The sequence below is a fragment of the Antechinus flavipes genome, chromosome 4 (assembly GCF_016432865.1).
Source record: "Antechinus flavipes isolate AdamAnt ecotype Samford, QLD, Australia chromosome 4, AdamAnt_v2, whole genome shotgun sequence".
NCBI lineage: Eukaryota > Metazoa > Chordata > Mammalia > Dasyuromorphia > Dasyuridae > Antechinus > Antechinus flavipes.
In genome coordinates, this window is record NC_067401.1 from 183,957,768 (window position 1) to 183,975,406 (window position 17,639).

Genomic DNA, 17,639 nt, shown 5'->3' on the forward strand with positions numbered 1-17,639 from the left:
ACTGCTTGTGCCCAGTGTCTGGATATGCTGACTGCCTTCCCTTAATGACATCCCCTTTTACCATCTGTTTCACAAAGCTTGTGCTGCTCCCCTATTTCTCTCTGTCCTGTTTTTTGTTTTCTCATAAAAGTCATAATTGGTTTGATTTTATATTTCTTTCTTGTTTTTACCAGTGGATCGTATTGTGGGTCTGGATCAAGTCACTGGCATGACAGAGACTGCTTTTGGTTCAGCATATAAAACCAAAAAGGGCATGTTTCGTACTGTTGGGCAGTTATACAAAGAATCTCTCACTAAATTGATGGCCACCCTTCGAAATACTAACCCTAACTTTGTTCGCTGCATCATTCCCAATCATGAGAAGAGGGCAAGTACTAAGTAAAATATATTTATATACCAAATTATAAGCATTTTAAAATTGTCAATTTCATTGCTAATTTTAATTTTTATTTGTGTCATTTTATAAAGGACAACTTTTAAACTATTGTTTACTTGAATTAGGCTGGAAAACTGGATCCTCATCTAGTTCTTGATCAGCTCCGTTGCAATGGTGTCTTGGAAGGGATTAGAATTTGTCGACAGGGATTCCCAAACCGGATAGTGTTCCAGGAATTCAGACAGAGGTACCAAGACTTCAGAATTCTTTACATGTGTTTCACTTCTAACTGAAAAAGTGGTGGTAATCCTCAAGAAATAGTAAGAGGGGTAAAAATTAAATAGAATTCTTCCTATTTTTCTTAAAATCATTTAAGTGTGCTGCCAAGCACTTGGAAATGACACATATTGAGATTAAGTATCAATCAGTGTGTCTTTTTGAAAAGAAATCAGTTAATCAACAAAAACTTACTGAAACTTTATTATGGTTCAGATATGGTTAATATGTGGTTAATATAGACAAGGCATTCAGAGAAAGAAATATTAATTTAAAATATATGTTCAATGAGATAACTCTGTGAGCTAATTATCAATAAGATTAACTCTTATTTGTTCTAACCTTTTAAGTCTCCTTTAGCTGAATTATAAAGGAGGAAAAGTGAGTCAGAATCTAATGGGATAATGAAGAGGACAGAGTAGGAGCTACAAAATGATCTTGGGAGAAGATATTAATATTTAAAAGAAAATTTTTAATTGGCAGGGCTGACTTCATTTAAATTCAGAGTTGAAACAAAATATAATACAACAGTTTGAAAAAGCTATTTAACAACATTGGTAACATTTATCTTTGATAGACAAGTTTCGTCAATAGTACAAATGTTGTCTTTGGGATAATTTCTATCAGGACTGAAATACCCAGACTCCATAGTAAGCCTTTCTATGCCTTTAGGAGACCAGCAAGCCATATCTACAGGCAAAAATAGGATTTGAGTTGTAGCTCCCAGGGCCAGTCAGGTCTCAGGATTAGCTTTCTTGCCTTTTAGAGAAATAATTCTGATTTTGGGGGGAAGGGAAAATGATAGGGTCAACAAGGATAGTAGATAATGATACTATCAAAGATGAAAATCCATTCTTTATTGTTTAGATTCTCTTTCTCCACTTATCTTTTTCCTTATAGATTTCCTTAGGAAGAAAGTTTTCAAATTTATTGGTATTGGTGCTCAATTGAGTCATGTTCTTGCACTGTCTACTGATAGACTGCTCTTCATTCTACCTGATCTAAAATCCCCATGTATGATCCTTTGGATATTATTAAGGAAATCTATGGGCCTCTTATCAGAATAATATTTTTAAATATATAATCTACATAGAATTATAAAGGAAACCAATTATATTAAAATATGGCTGTCAAAATAGTCTTTAAAAAATAATTCTTGGACCCCAGGCTAAGAACTCCAGCTCTATAAGATATTGATCAAAACTTATTATTTTACAAGGAATATCTAATTTAGAGTTCACTCATTCTTAGGCCTTTTTTGGCTACCTGTACCCTGACCCCACAAATGTGGCATATTAGTGACATTGTATGCTAAATAGTATAATAGATAATTCACATTGTATTCTTTGGAACAGAAAGGAAATGATTAGCATTCAGGAAACTGAATTCTTTGAATATTCTACCCATGCATCATTCATTCATATGCCAAAGGTAAAAAAAACAACATATTTGTCATATTTGAACTAGAAAGTCTAAAATCTCTGTTTTATAACCAAAGGAAGAAAATAAGTAGAAAATCATGCAAGTAGCCCCTAAAAGTGGTAAATCAAAATTGTAAATTGTAAAATTTTTGAAATTGTAAAATAAAAATTGTAAATTAAGAAACTTTCAATATTTTCAATGGCACTGATTAACTATGACATGACTTTTCCTTGTATGAGGTATTTGTCCCCTACTGCTGGGCATATAAAGCATATATTTTATCCTTAGAACCATTTTTATTTTTTATGGTAATTTTATAGGAAGAGGATTAGTCTTTGTAGTCAAAAGATTGGGTTGAAGGGCTATCTCAATCCATGCAAACTTTGACAAAGTTTGTGGTTAATTTCTCTGAATCTCAGATTCCTTGTATACAAGAAGATAGCAGTTCTATGCCTTTGAGAGTAAATGAGATAAAATATGTGAAGGTTTTTTGTATGTTTTATAAAATTACAGAAATGTCATTTTAAAGTTACTTCTACTATCAGCACTATCTGTAGTGTCCCTTAAGGCTACTCTATCTGCCTACAGATTGGTAGGCCTCTACAAGGCCAGCTCACCTGCCTTCGGGCTCCAAGCTGGATCATCAGAGACAGATTGACCAGGAAGTGCAAACATTCTGTCTTTATTCAGTCATCCTTTCCATGAGTGTAGCAGGAAGCAAGAGTTCTGCTCAAGGCTTTCTGTTTATGCTGCCTCTCTTCCCAGCTTATGCCCAGCCCACTCAGAACTGTATGGGCAGAGCACCCAGAAGAGAAGCTTCTGGAGTTAGTGCTGCTGTCACAGGAGGAGATCTAGCAAGAGTACACACCCTTTGCCATCTCAAGAAATCTATAGCAGTTTCTTTAACTCCTGCCAGACACACCCTCCTGCCTCAGAGGCCCACCCCCTTTTTACCTCTTGAGCCCTCTCTACCAGCTGACGTGGTGTACAGGCTCCATAGTACATCTCAAAGAGAGAGCAGTGCTTCATTGCCCCTAACAACTATCCTTAACTTCATTGTTCAACCCAAAGAAACAATAATTTAGGGCCTTTCAGGGAAAGTAGGTAACCACCATCTTTAGAGTCTGGGATAGGAAGAATTAAACATGATATTTTTTCAAGTTTTCAGTCAACAAGCATTTATTAAGTACATTCAACTTATTAAGCTCTGGGAATACAAAGACACCAACATATGCCTTCAAGGGATTCACATTCCAACATGGGAGGGTGGGGTTGAGGAGGAGAAGATGTGCAAAATATACATATTATGTAATGTTGTATATTTATAGTGGGGAGTTTTCAACTGTACAAAATGTAGAAGACTGTAATATACCTGTTAGAGACAAAAAGTGTCTACCAATAAAGGAGAACATAAATATATACTAAAAAGTTATTGAGGTCTCTTTGCTCTGTACTTTTTTTTACAGATATGAGATTCTAACTCCAAATGCTATTCCAAAAGGCTTTATGGATGGTAAACAAGCTTGTGAACGAATGGTAGGTTTTCCTTAAGTTTTAAGTTATTTTTTGGTATTATATATTGATGTTTGTGCAAAAATTAAACCAATTTTTGTCTCTTAGATCCGAGCCCTAGAATTAGATCCTAATTTGTATAGAATTGGACAAAGCAAGATATTCTTCAGAGCTGGAGTTCTGGCCCACTTGGAGGAAGAACGAGATTTAAAGATTACAGACATCATCATCTTTTTCCAGGCTGTTTGTAGAGGTTACTTAGCCAGAAAGTAAGTTGCTAGGCAATGTTATAAAAACAATAATGGCATTTATTTAGCACATAAAAGATTGCAAAGATGTGATGACCAAGGAAAGGCTCAACTTATGTGCCACTTTGTTTTAGGGGTTTCTCCCAATTCCCTCAGTTCTTAGTTTCCACTCTTGATCCTCTCTTCTACCACTAGCAAACCATTGTATTTTGTGTGTGTGTGTCTTATATGTACTTTACTGCAAACTTGTTATATGCTTATGATAGAAAATGAGATTCTTCGGGGCTGGAATTATATAGTCTCTCTTGTGCTCATAGTTACTGGCACCTTGTGGGAGCTTACTTAATGAATGTTTGTTGTTATATAGGTATATTTGGATCCCTGTACTAAAAATTCATTATGATTTTATCATTGAAGAATATTTTACAATGTTGTAACATTCTTTGAAAATTGATAATCTTTAAAAATACTTATAAAAATGTTTAAAATAGATGTCCTATGTTACATGCTAAAAGAATAACTCAAGATCTCTGTTCTCAAGAAACCTGAAATACAATTATGGTAAATAAAAGAATAAATACATTTTAAAAATACCTACTGCATGGGGTACTGAGAATCCAAATATAGTCTCTTCTTTTATGGGGTTTATAGTCCATCAAGTAAGATAACATCCACATATAAGTATATACCAAAAAAAATCAATGATAATTAGGTAGAAAGGGTAGATCTAGCAGCTTGAGAAAGGTCTGTAGAAGGTGGTGTTTGAGCTGAGCTTTGAAAGAAATTAGGAAAGTTAAGAGGTGTAGAGAGGTAGAGTTGAAGAGCAAACTTGTTCCATGCATGAGATGGACAGCCTGTGCAGGGAGAGATATATGGGAATTTGAGTATTAACCATGAGGAGCAAAAAGAAGCTTAAACTAGACCACTATGTGTCGTATATAATAAGCTTGGAAAAGTAGATTGGAGCCAGTGTTCTAATTATTAAAAAGAAAAGTTTATATTTTCTCCTAAAGTTTCTTAATTAGACGATGACAATGGTATTTTCAGATCTTTGCTTTAGGAAGATTGCTTTAGTAACTATATGTTGATCCAACATGTATAGGACTGCTTGCCATCTAGGGGGAGGGGGTGGAGGGAGGGAGGGAAAAAATCGGAACAGAAATGAGTGCAAGGGATAATGTTGTAAAAAAATTACCCTGACATGGATTCTGTCAATATAAAGTAATTATTAAATAAAAATTAAAAAAAAGTAACTATATGTTGGATAAAATAGAGTGGAGAGTTGAGGCAATAAGCCTCTTGAAATAATCTGAGAGACAATGAAGGAGTAGCGGCCATATGAATAGAGAGATGTCTTAAAAGAAGACTTTATGACATGAAGTCTGATTGGACTTCAAGAATGCAGAAGATAGAAAAACAAAGGATGCCAGTGTTGTGAAACAGAATGACAGGAAGAAAAGAAGGTTATTGTGTTGGGAAGAAGAAAGTTAGGAGGGTAACCCACCTATTTTGGTAAATCAGAGAAGTGAAGATTTAATTAATGAGTTTTCTTTTATTTTTTCTAAGTCAGATATCTAGTACATCTACATTAAAAGATTTCATACCATTGAATGAAAAGTCAGGGCTACATGTGTAGCTTGTGGTCTTAATTTGAAGCTAGGAGAGATGAACAGTATAAAATAAAATACTGTAGAGAAGTCAAGGAAACAAAGAAAAAGACCATTGAATTCAATAATTAAGAAGTCAAAATGGGTTTTGAAAGAGTAGTTTCAGGAGCATGAAGTGGAGGTGGGGCATCTCCATTTGTAGAGATCTAGGAAATGGAGGCAGTAGAGATTAAGGCATTTATTCAAGAAGTTTCCTCTATGAGAGAAAATACCACAATAGCTAATAGGAACATTACAGTCAAGCAAAAATTTTCAGAATAAGGCAAACCTATGCTTTTTTTAAAGATAAGGATAAATATACAATTGGAAAGGAAGAGAAAATAAACTGAAAGCGAAGGTAAAAGTGGGAGAAAATACTTTCAAAAAGAATAGAAACACATGACTTTTAGAGTAGTATCTAAGATAGATTTTCACATAGATGAGAACATAAGGCAACTTCTTGTTAAAGTAGAAAGGAAATGAGGTCTGAGTCATAAACATGAACAATTAGAACAGTATTAGTTCACAATACACTTTAAAAAACCATATAATGAATAAAGAAGAGATTAGTTTGGCAAATGTATAAACCTTAACAAAGTTAGGTGGCTTGCATTTGTAGTGATCAAGATTTCTCATGCTAAGATCATGTGTAGTGTGTAGGAGCTAAAATATTTTATTAACTAAAATACCTTCTTCTCTAAACACATTAAGTTAAAAAAGAATATGCCATATTATTTATTCAGAAAACTTGGTCATCCCAAAAGCTATAAATTTTGTCCCAATAGTTAGCCTAAATATGCTTCTTTCTTTTTATTTCGGTTCTAAGGGCATTTGCAAAGAAACAGCAACAATTGAGTGCCCTGAAAGTCTTACAGCGTAACTGTGCAGCTTATCTAAAATTACGTCATTGGCAATGGTGGCGAGTTTTTACTAAGGTTAGTTGCTTGCATGTTTTTGAATAGCAGTTTGATTATGTATTATGTATTACACAATTATGTAAAGAAAACAAAGACAGTGTTAAACTTATTTTTGATGTTGCTACAGGTAAAGCCTCTACTGCAAGTTACCCGCCAGGAGGAGGAGCTTCAGGCCAAGGATGAAGAGCTGTTGAAAGTTAAAGAGAAGCAGACAAAGGTAGAAGAAGAGCTTGAAGAAATGGAAAGGAAACACCAACAGGTATGTTTATTGACAACTTGAAACTCCTGCTATTGCCATTCATTAATAGAATTTCACAAAGTGGTATTTGGAATAAATGGTAAAATTCCATATATGACTGAAGAATGAGTCATATATATATTTTCAATAAATATAATTAGTAATTAGCCTACCCAGAGACTTTAAAATCTTGAAGAAATAGTTATATTTAATATATTACTTCATTAAAACAATTAGAATTCAAATATAGATGTGGTTTAAAGACTAAAACATGGCATTTTTTCTAGCTTTTCTTTCTCCTGAGTTCCCACGTTAAAAGGGCAAAATCTACTTCTGTTTCTCTTACCTCTTTTTTTCTTCTATGTCACCTGTAACTACAAGCATTTAATGGATGAATATCTAGTCTGTATTGAAACTGGCACTAATTAACATCTATGAATCTGTCCTGAATACAATAGAATAGAACAAAAAAGTCACATAGCTTAATTCTTGAATTAACTCATTGGTATACTTTTGTGATAATTACAAAATTTCTCTTGCTGTTAGTGGATACCTAAAGTTAAGATAACAAAAATTACAATATCCCTAAATGAATTAATGTTTTCATATAATAATAATAATATTAATGTTTTAAAATAGAAACTAGTTAAAACATAGTTGCTCTATAAAAGATTAAATAGGTAAGAATGTCAGAGCATGAAGTTTGATAAGGAGTAAAAACTTATGTAGATAAGGCTTGTATTCAAGCTAGCTGGTATTAGACCAAAAATATATATATATTGATGAAGTAGAAGAGGTAATTAATTACTTATATATAAAATAAATGTGATGTGTCTGTAAAAATTTAGGAGAGAATTATTTAATATATTTAGGAAAATTAGGTAACCATATGATGAAAATCTTATATGCCTAAAACCATATTCCATATTAAACACTTATGGCAACTTTTAAAAATAAGTTATAAAGGATAGTAGAAAAAGTGTACTATAACTCATTGTCAATGGGAGAAAAAGTTTATCCACTGAATATATAGAACAAAATTGAAGAAATAAGATGGACTTTTACATAAAATTAAAGTCATATGTACAATAAAAATACGCAGTGAGTATAAGAAGAAAAATAAACTGGGAAAGATATTTTTGTGTTGATTCCTTCTTTATTCATTCTGTGGGTTTTTAAAATGCATTCTGAACTAAATATTTTTCATGTATATATTTGTGTTTGTGTGTCTGTCTAAATGTACAGAATGGAGGCATCTAGGTAGCGCAGTAGATAGACCACCAGCCCTGAAGTCAGGAAGACCTGATTTCAAATCTTACCTCAGAAACTTAACACTTCCTAGCTTTGTGACCCTGAGCAAGTCATTTAACCCCAAATGCCTCAGCCAAATAAATAAATAAATGTGCAGAATGGACAGAAAAATAAAAAGGGTCATTGAATCTAACTGATGAACATTTTATAAATTGACATTCATAAAATCAATTTTATGTTATTTGGAAGTATATCTGACTAACTTGGTTTTACTGTTGTTTTGTTGTATACAACCATTTAACAGATAATTGTTACCTAAGAAAAGTAGGATTATTATATATCTAGAAATATAATTTCTTTTGATGCATACTGATAATTGTAAATTCTAGCTATGTTTCTTTGACATAAAGTTTCAGAACTATTACAGTCTTCTCTAATAAACATTTTTATGGATGTATGACATTTTATTAGGTATTTTCCTATGTTTATAGCTTTTAGAGGAGAAGAACATTCTTGCAGAGCAGTTGCAAGCAGAAACAGAGCTCTTTGCTGAAGCTGAAGAGATGCGAGCTCGTCTAGCTGCCAAAAAACAGGAGCTAGAAGAAATTCTTCATGACTTGGAGTCCAGGGTTGAAGAGGAAGAAGAACGAAACCAAATTCTCCAAAATGAAAAGAAAAAAATGCAAGGGCACATTCAGGTATCTGTAAATGTTTCTTTGAAGGAGCATGTGGTTCAAAGCTGATCATATTTCTGAAAGAATTATTTTAACTATAAAGGCCAACATGCTGCAGGATTCTTACTATTCTCTACAAGTTCCCTGGTGAGAAGGCCTGCCCCACAATTTCTCTAAAATTTCTTCCAACAGAATGTAAGCTCCTTGAGGGTTGGATTCTTATATTTTTATTTTTTATCTCTTTTGCTGCCACAAAATCAGTGTTTAATGAATGTTTGTTGAATTGATTTGCATTATATGCCCTCTTGACCTGAGCTTGTTTAGCCACATTTAATAGAATACCATAGTGAGGCCCTGAGAGTAAATCAGGCCTGGAAGTTTTCCAAGTGCCTTTGTGGAATGAATAGAAGTTGTAGATAGCAGGGGTGTGTGTGTGTGTGTGTGTGTGTGTGTGTTGAGTAGGAAGAGATTGATTAAATTAAATTATTTACAATTAAACTTAGAAATCCAGTGATAGTGATGTTGTTAATCATGTCTTCAAAAGTTAATTCTTCTTTTCTTTGCAGTAGGTGTCAATAGTAACATGGTGTTATGTTTAGAACTTAATCTACATTCTTAAGTAACATTTTATCAATGCAAGATGGCTTATGAAATCATAAATGAATAATGAATGAAAAGCAAGTAATCCCTTTGTGCCAAATTCTTTGTTAAGTAGCAGATATATGATAGACTTAATTGTTGAATAAAACACATGTAGGAGAATTTAGATGCAGAGCAGATAAATTAGCTGATTTAGCTGCAGGCCTGGGTATCCTAAGAGATTAGCTCCAAGGTATTTGCTCCACCAGAGTTGCAGCTACCTTTGGGAATAAGGGAGTGTTCCTACAGATCAAAGTGAACAAGGGATTCTGGGTTCCCTCTGGCAGGATTTGAGAGTCCTGCCCAGGAAGGGAAAAAGGGAAAGAGGGCCTTAGTAGTAAGGTTGGGATGACTTTAATGGCGGAGGGTGGTGGAAGTAGGGTCTTACAAACTGGGTACCAGTTACTGCCAGGGCTCTCCAGGTACCCCCAGGTGGAGGAGTCTTGAGCAGCCTGCCAGCATGGAGCAGAAGTAAGGTCTTGTTCACCTGTTCTGGCTGGTCTTGAGGAATTGTATAATGAACATGACTTTCTCTTTTTTAGTCATTGTAGTCATCTAACTTAATCTTCATTCAACAAAAATTTATTAAGCACCTGCTATGTGTGGAGCACTAGAGTACAAAGGTAAATATTAAAAATAATAGCAGATTTTTATATAGTGCTTTAAGTTTAGCCGAACATTTGCAAAATAATATTTGATCCTCACAACAATCTTATGAGGTAAGTACTACAGGTATTTTTTATCTCTGTTTTACAGATGAGGAAACTGAGGCTCAGAAGTTAAGTGATTTGCCCAAGGTCAAATACCTAGTAAGTATCAGAGTAAGGATTTCAAATCCAGGCCTCTCCTGATTCCAAGTCTAGCGGTCTTTTTGCAACACCCTAATGCCTCATATTTTATCTCATTATAAGATGTCCTTGAGAACCCTAAAATGTAGTGTAACTTCCATTTGGATAAACTGGGTACACTCACTGTTAACACCTCACACATCTCACTTGAATGTGTGGATATCTCTTACTCATTGGGCTGAATATTTCATATGTCATCACACTGGTCAGATTAATGTTACTTAGGAAGGACCATTATCATGAAGCTACATCTAGATTCTCTTAGATTGCTTTAAGTGTATCTGTTACGAAGAATATGCCCCTTCCTTGCTCATCACTAACTCTTAAGCCTAAAATATTCTTCCATCTATACTAACCAGCTACTCTCAATCATAAGACATAGCCATTTATTTACCAGTAAAGAAAAATAACAACATAACAAGAATTTGCATATTGAAGCAATTCAATAATAATAAATCCTCATTTAAACTTGAGGTACATTCTTTTCCACCAATACACGCAGTAGTTGTGAGGAAAAGTGAGCATATAATTAGAAAACACAGGTACTTAGAATTGATAATTTATAATTGGACCTCAAGCTTTGATGACAAAAATCACTTCTCTTTTAACTGTCCTCATTGTTCAGTTATTACCTCATAGCTCAGGAAGATAAATAAAACTAGCCAGGTCATCTTTCACAAAGATTATATATTGTCCATTAGATTTCACCATCTCTTTTTCTATTACAAAGCCTCCTTCCTTTTTCTGCATTTTCCTTGCAAAGCAAAAGGAGTATCAAAGAAATAAAAGAATTAAAAATTTTTCAGAGATTTCTTCCTTTCTTTGCATGTTGCTGAAAGGCAACATCTGGAGCCAAAACTATCTCCAGTGAACTTTTAATCTTAATATTTCTAATCATTAAGTAGAAACTAAAGTTTGTCAGCTGACTGACTTCTGCTGCTCTTTCTTCAAATGCCTTGTAAAAAGCTGCTTTGAAAAATTGCTGAATCTTCTTCTTTCCTGCCAGTTTTCTAATTTCTTCACCAAAGGCTCTCACCTTCAGACTAAATATTTTCAGTGGCTTAAATTAAAATCTCCTTATGACTCACTTTTTACTTACAAGGTAATAACTCAAGTAATTTCCCCTTATCATTCTCCCGTTCTCTAGATCATTTATGTGAGTTTTACAATTCTTGAGACTCATAAGAAGTTGTGATCACAGCCATTTATCACAATGTGTCCTTAAAAGGTTTCACCAAAAACTAGTAAATTTACTAAATAAAAAGTTCTTCCTCTGAGTCTTTAAATCATTAAATTTTTTTAATACAAATAAATAAGGCATTCCCTCATATCCTTTACAAAGTGATTAAAGTCTTTATAATTATAGCACATTGATTTTCTAAAACTACTTCGATCCCATCTGATATCTGTCTTTATACACATTTTAGCAGTTTTTATTAAATCAAAATTCTTATCCTTTTCCTTTTAGGCATTAAATAGTTCATCCATAAAAAAAGGTAGAATCTTTTTTTCTTTTGTTCTTTACAAGTCAATTTAATTCTTTCTTAATTCTGTATAAGATCAGGACCTTCTAGTAGTAGATATTCTTTTCAATATTCCTTGGCTTTGCAAAAACATTTAATATAGAATGTTTTCTGAATTTGAGAGTGTGTATGTACTTTTTTGTATTTAGCACAATGCCAGGAGTTCATCCAGTAAGAAACATGATCCCCACTCAAACTACTTATATCTTTTTTTAATAGTATTTTATTTTTCCAGATATATGCAAAGATAGTTTTCAGCATTCATCTTTATGTTCCAACTTTTTTTCCTCTTTCCCACTCCCCAAGACAGCAAGCAATCCAATATATGTTGCAGTCCTTCTTAACGTATTTCCATATTCATTAAGACTACTGGCATTTGAGCAAATTTCCATTACTATCAATGAGTCAGATTTCATTTCACATAGGATCCTAGATTTTTAGAGTAGACTTGAACAACTATCTTGTTCAACCTAGTTTTGAATAAGAATTCTTTTTACAACTACTTGACATGTGGCCAATATCACCTCATCTTGAATGCATCAAGGGAGAAAAAAACAAGTAAATGGTAGTCCATTTACTCTGTAATAGTTGAATCAGTAGGAAATTTTTTGTAATATTAAGTCCTTAATTTACCTCTCTGAAACCTGTTGTTCCTGGAATTAGCTATTAGAACAAATAAAACAAGTCTAATACAGTCCTTCAAAAACAGTTTTCATGCCCTTCCTTAGTCTTTTCTTCTCTAGGCTAAACATCTCCAGTTCTTTTAGCAAAATCCTATTGGACATGATTTCTAATCTCTCTAACACTGTGTCTGTGACCTTGGGCCAGTTATTTATGCCTTCCTGGTCCCCAATTTTTGGGGAGGTTAGACTAGATGTCTTCTGAGATCTCTTTCAGTTCTAGATCAATATAGTATCTTACTGTTTTCTTACTGATAATATGTGTGTATGGAGATATTGTGTGTGTGTCTGTCATAATGTAACTTGAGATTGCATTTGCGTTTTTTTGGTTGCCACATCACACTTTTAATTCTTGTTAAATTCATATTAAGGTCTGAATCTCTTTCAGACAAACTGTTGTCTAGCCAAATTTCCTCTGTAATTTTGAAGATTTTTTTGCTCCTAATAAGTGTAAAAATTTATATACAATTTATATAATTTAGGCCACTCTGCTTGTCTCTTGAAAGCATTGTGCATCCTAACTGTATTCAATGTGTTAGTCATCCCTCCAAAAATTTTTTGTTGTTGTTTTTGTTTTTTACAATCTTCAAATTTAATGAGAATTCTATCTATTTCCTTGATAAAAATGTTAAATAGCACAGAGTCAAACAAAGAAACCTCCCTCAAAAGTGACATTGAAGCATTAATAATTACTTTTTTAATACAGTTGTTTAACCATTTCAACTGTTAACTCTGCCATCACTTAGCCCTCATTTTTCTCTTGGCCAAAAGAATAGCATGAGATACTTTGTCCAGTACTTTACTAAAGCTATCAATATAATTTCACTAATTTTACAGTTTTATAACCGTGACAGAAAAGGAAATTGAGATTAGACTAGCATCACCTGTTATTAAAAAGACCATGTTGCCTCTTTGTGATAACTTCCTTTTCAAGATCTTTACTCTTTGTCTAATTCCAGAATTTTTCCTGAAATTGAAGTCAATTTCAATTTCAAAAGTAAAATTCTTTTACTTTTTAAAAATTTGGATAATATTTGCCTCTTGACCCATTCCTTGTAGGATCTTTTCTATTCTTTTGAAGTCTTTCAAAGATTGATTGACAATGTGTCAGCAATCACATTCTATGATTTTTTCAATATCCTGTGATTCTTTCATCCTAATAATGGTGACTTGCTTAGAGAGTCCCTCTTGTTATAACTCTTTTTATCTTGGATATCATCTCCATTTAGCTATTTTCCCCCTCCACCCCTACCCTCCCATTTTATCTTCTTGGCAGATAAAATAGAAGGAAAATAAAAATTGTGTATCTTCCCCTTCTTTTTTTTGTCCATTATTATAATTACATGTACAACATAATAAAGCTTTAAAAAAAAATCCTTTTTATGTATCACTTTTTCTTTGACACACTCAGTTCAATATAATTCATGCTGCATATTGCCTATCTTGAGTTCAGTTGGGGTTAAGTGACTTACCCGGGTTTACAGTTATTAAGTGTCAAGTGGCTGAGGCTGGATTTGAACTCCAGTCCTCCTGATTTCTGGGCCAGTGTGCTGGCCTACTAGGCCATCTAACTGCCCCTTGTATTTATCTTTTTAAAATCTAAATTTGTCAAATTCCCAGTATAGCCACATCTATCTGATACACTTTTTTCCATTTGTGTTATCAGAATTTTGTTCTTAAGAACTTTCCATCCCTTCTGGGCCAACTTTCCTAATAGAATGCACTGGACCATTCTGTCTTAACTGAAAGCTTTGAAATATGCTCTCACAATTTCTGTGGCACATGTCAGACTAGAACGAACACAAAAGGACTTTTCCTCTACTCCAGCACAATACAAAATTCTAAAATTAATTGGTTAATTTGATTCACAGTCCTCTTCATTTCCACCCTAGCACTTCATGCCTTTTTGTTGAGAATCAGGTTCACTATAGAAGTTCCTTCATTGATTCTTTTATTTGCAGAGACATAAAGTTCTCATTAAGGCAAATTAGGCAGTTATTTATTTCTTTCATCAGAAAATCAAGTCTAATGTCCAGATAATTGAAGTCCACCATCATGAGATCTAATGCCTATATCAGGCTTTCAATGTTTACAAACTCCTCAATTTTTTTTTTTTTTTTTTGGTCATGGGCTGCATTGGCTATGAGGTGAATCCTGTGGATTCCTTCCGAGAGTGAAGTTTTTAAATGGATAAAATAAAATACATAAGATTCCAAAAGGAAATTAGTAAATTGAAAAAGTTACCAATAGTTTATAAAATAAGTTCTTGAACCTCAGGTCAAAAACTAGCAAAAATTAGCACATTCATCAATCCATCAAAAAAATTTATAAAGCACTAATGTGCCTTTCACATGTATGTATGTATGCCATGGGCAGCAAAATCTCTCTTTTCAAGGAACTTATATTCTAATAGGGGAAACATGTGAACAACTAGGAAACATGCAAGATACCTAGAGAAGATGGTTCTCTGATGTTACATATGGTTTTCTGAACCCATTGTTCATCCCCAGTTCTGTAATACAGGGAAAGAAATGGTTTTGTTCAGTTCTTTCTTTTTACTCTTTTGTAATTATGTAAATTGTTTTCCTGATTCTTTGACTTTATTGTACATTAGATTATATAAGTCTTTTCATGTTTTTCTGTTTCATTTATTGTGTTTGTATCCCTAGTACCTAATGGATAGCTTAATAAGTGCTTATTAATTGATTCTTATCCATTTTATTAATACTTTCTTTCCGGAAATCTGAAATATACTTAAATTTTTGCATAATTTCTGTTCTTGTTTCCATTGCTCTCTCCCATGTTTCCCACTGTCGATTCCTATATTTCCTAATGTATCTGCCTTCTTTATATATAATGGTATTCCCTCATTATTTCTTTTGAACTTATAACCATTTAGAGACATATTCTAGTCATTGGTTATATCTTACCAAGTCTTAGTGAAACTCAGGAGATGAGGTTTATCTTGCATTATGAACTCTCTCATCACCCTGTTTGTTACCAATACTTTATGCATTTGATATTTAACATTTGAGATCATTGCAGTTTTTTGCAGACTTCTTTGGATTTTTTTTTTTCCTATGAAATTGCCTTCACATTGTAGAAATTTTCTTTAGTATCTATCTTAGTGAATATATGTAGGCGTGTTTTCTTTCCCACCTCTTCTCATCTCTTCCCTTCCTTTTTAAATTATGTTTGTGATGGGGATTACATTCTTATCAGCCCTTGCTAAGTGTAAGTGTATGTCATCTTGCTTGGAAACCAATCAATGCTATATTTTACGCCTTGGTTCTGAAATCTAAATCCTGTTATCATACTAGCTGTTTACTTCCTGAATTTAATGCTGAATCCCAAAAGAGTGAGGATTTCACTTCCTATAAAATGCTGTGAAGGAGCATGTAATAATAGAGAGAGAGCTGGACTTGGATTCAGAAAGACTTGGGTTCAAATTCCACCTCTAATTTACTAGCTGTGTGACAATGGATTAGTCACTTAGCTTATCTGAGCCTCAGGTAATAAACTATAAGCGTTGTGCAGATTGCTATCTGCATACATATAGGGAGATTTAAACATTTTGATATTGTCTATAATGCATTTTTATAAGGGGGAAAACTGCTTGTACTACTAATGATTTCTAATCAGTGATTTATAAGTATAATTTACAGATTCCAAATGATTTAAAATGTGATAGGGGTGAATTAAAGGACTTTAGGCCAATGATCTTTAAATATGGGTAACAGATTGCATTCCATTATGTACTTATTTCTGATTCATCTTTAGCTAAGTATCAGAATTTGAGATATGTCATTTAATATCTTTAAGGAGATTTAATACATTCAAGACAATTTTGAAAAAAAAGAGTAAATACTAACTTGGTAATCGAATTATACTCTAGGTAATCTTATGCATTTTTCTATGTATATTGCTTTTAATCAGGCTTTAATTATTTTTTAGTGTGATTCTGAGGTGTAAGATATAATAAGATTGTACTAGAAAAAGTAAGCAAAATATGTACTAAGTATGCTTCTTCTATGAAGGACTTAGAAGAGCAGCTTGATGAGGAAGAAGGAGCTCGACAAAAACTGCAGTTAGAAAAAGTCACAGCAGAAGCCAAAATCAAGAAAATGGAAGAGGAAATTCTACTTTTAGAGGACCAAAATTCCAAATTTATCAAGGTATCCCTGTGTTGTCAACAAGTTTAGAATTTGAAAAGAATATTTTCCATGTCCATGCAAACTCCCTGAGTTTTATTTTATATTAGTTTATTTATTGTTCTTTCAGAGATTGTGGTTTCATTTTTGTCTTTGTAACTATCTCAAGACCCCTAGCAAAATACTTTCCACATAGTATGTGTTCAATATATTTTTGGATTATATTAAATTGAATTTTTTTTGTCTTGTCTACTTTTATACACTTTTTGAATTGTAGAAATTGGCAATTCCAACTAAATTCATAAACTATTTCAGTTTTATTTGTTTTAATCAATTCAATGTGAAATATACATTCTATAAATTTTTAGCTTCAATTACTTACTTTTAGCCCTATTTTATGATATATCATTAATGCAAGTGCTTGGTACCACTTTTAAAAGTTTTATTTGACATTTTGAGTTAATTTTATAAATCAATCAATTAATTATTCCCTAATAGGAAAAGAAACTGATGGAAGATCGCATTGCTGAATGTTCTTCTCAACTGGCTGAAGAAGAAGAGAAATCCAAAAACTTGACCAAACTCAGGAATAAGCAAGAGGTGATGATCACAGATTTAGAAGGTGAGTATTTTATAACCATGAGTATTTAGTCCAAAGCTTCCTAAACTGTGGGTCACAACTCTATATGGGGTTACCTAAGTTGTAAGTCATGAAAAATTTACACTTATAAAAAGTATCAAATATTCGACCAAGATTTAATTTTTTATGTATGAATCAAATGCAAATTTGTTTTCATCTTTAATAAATGGTGAAATTATGCCTATACCAAAGATTTGTTTCAAAATAAATTTCTTATTTTCAGTAAATATTTGATTTATGTAACTGGAGTCATGTAAAAATTTCTAAAGTGAAAATGTGTTGTGAGTGTAAAAAGTTTAAGCACTGTTTTAAAGTATATGTAGCAGAAGCTCACTCATTTTTATGCCATCTAATTTTTTAGAGAATGGCCACATAATCTAGGATATACTGTAACCTATTCAACATGTAAAAGACTACTTGCCATCTGGGGGAGGGGGTGGAGGGAAGGAGGGGAAAAATCAGAATGCAGGGATAATGCTGTAAAAAATTACCCTGGCATGGGTTCTATCAATAAAAAGTTATTTTAAAAAAAAAAGAGAATGGAGAGAATGCCCACATAGTTTTCTAAGACCATAAGTTCTAGAACATAGGCTGTTCT

General features: G+C 33.0%; 1 protein-coding gene across 2 annotated transcripts in view; it reads left to right on the forward strand.

The window, feature by feature from the left end:
* MYH10 (myosin heavy chain 10) overlaps positions 1 to 17,639 on the forward strand; it is a 227,432-nt gene that overhangs the window by 168,232 nt on the left and 41,561 nt on the right. For both annotated transcript variants that reach the window (XM_051995701.1, XM_051995702.1), the window contains 9 exons: positions 174 to 367; positions 502 to 623; positions 3,541 to 3,610; positions 3,695 to 3,855; positions 6,307 to 6,415; positions 6,525 to 6,656; positions 8,378 to 8,584; positions 16,288 to 16,425; positions 16,900 to 17,023. In XM_051995701.1, coding sequence (XP_051851661.1) covers positions 174 to 367; positions 502 to 623; positions 3,541 to 3,610; positions 3,695 to 3,855; positions 6,307 to 6,415; positions 6,525 to 6,656; positions 8,378 to 8,584; positions 16,288 to 16,425; positions 16,900 to 17,023 — 1,257 coding nt within the window. The remainder of the gene's footprint in view (positions 1 to 173; positions 368 to 501; positions 624 to 3,540; positions 3,611 to 3,694; positions 3,856 to 6,306; positions 6,416 to 6,524; positions 6,657 to 8,377; positions 8,585 to 16,287; positions 16,426 to 16,899; positions 17,024 to 17,639) is intronic.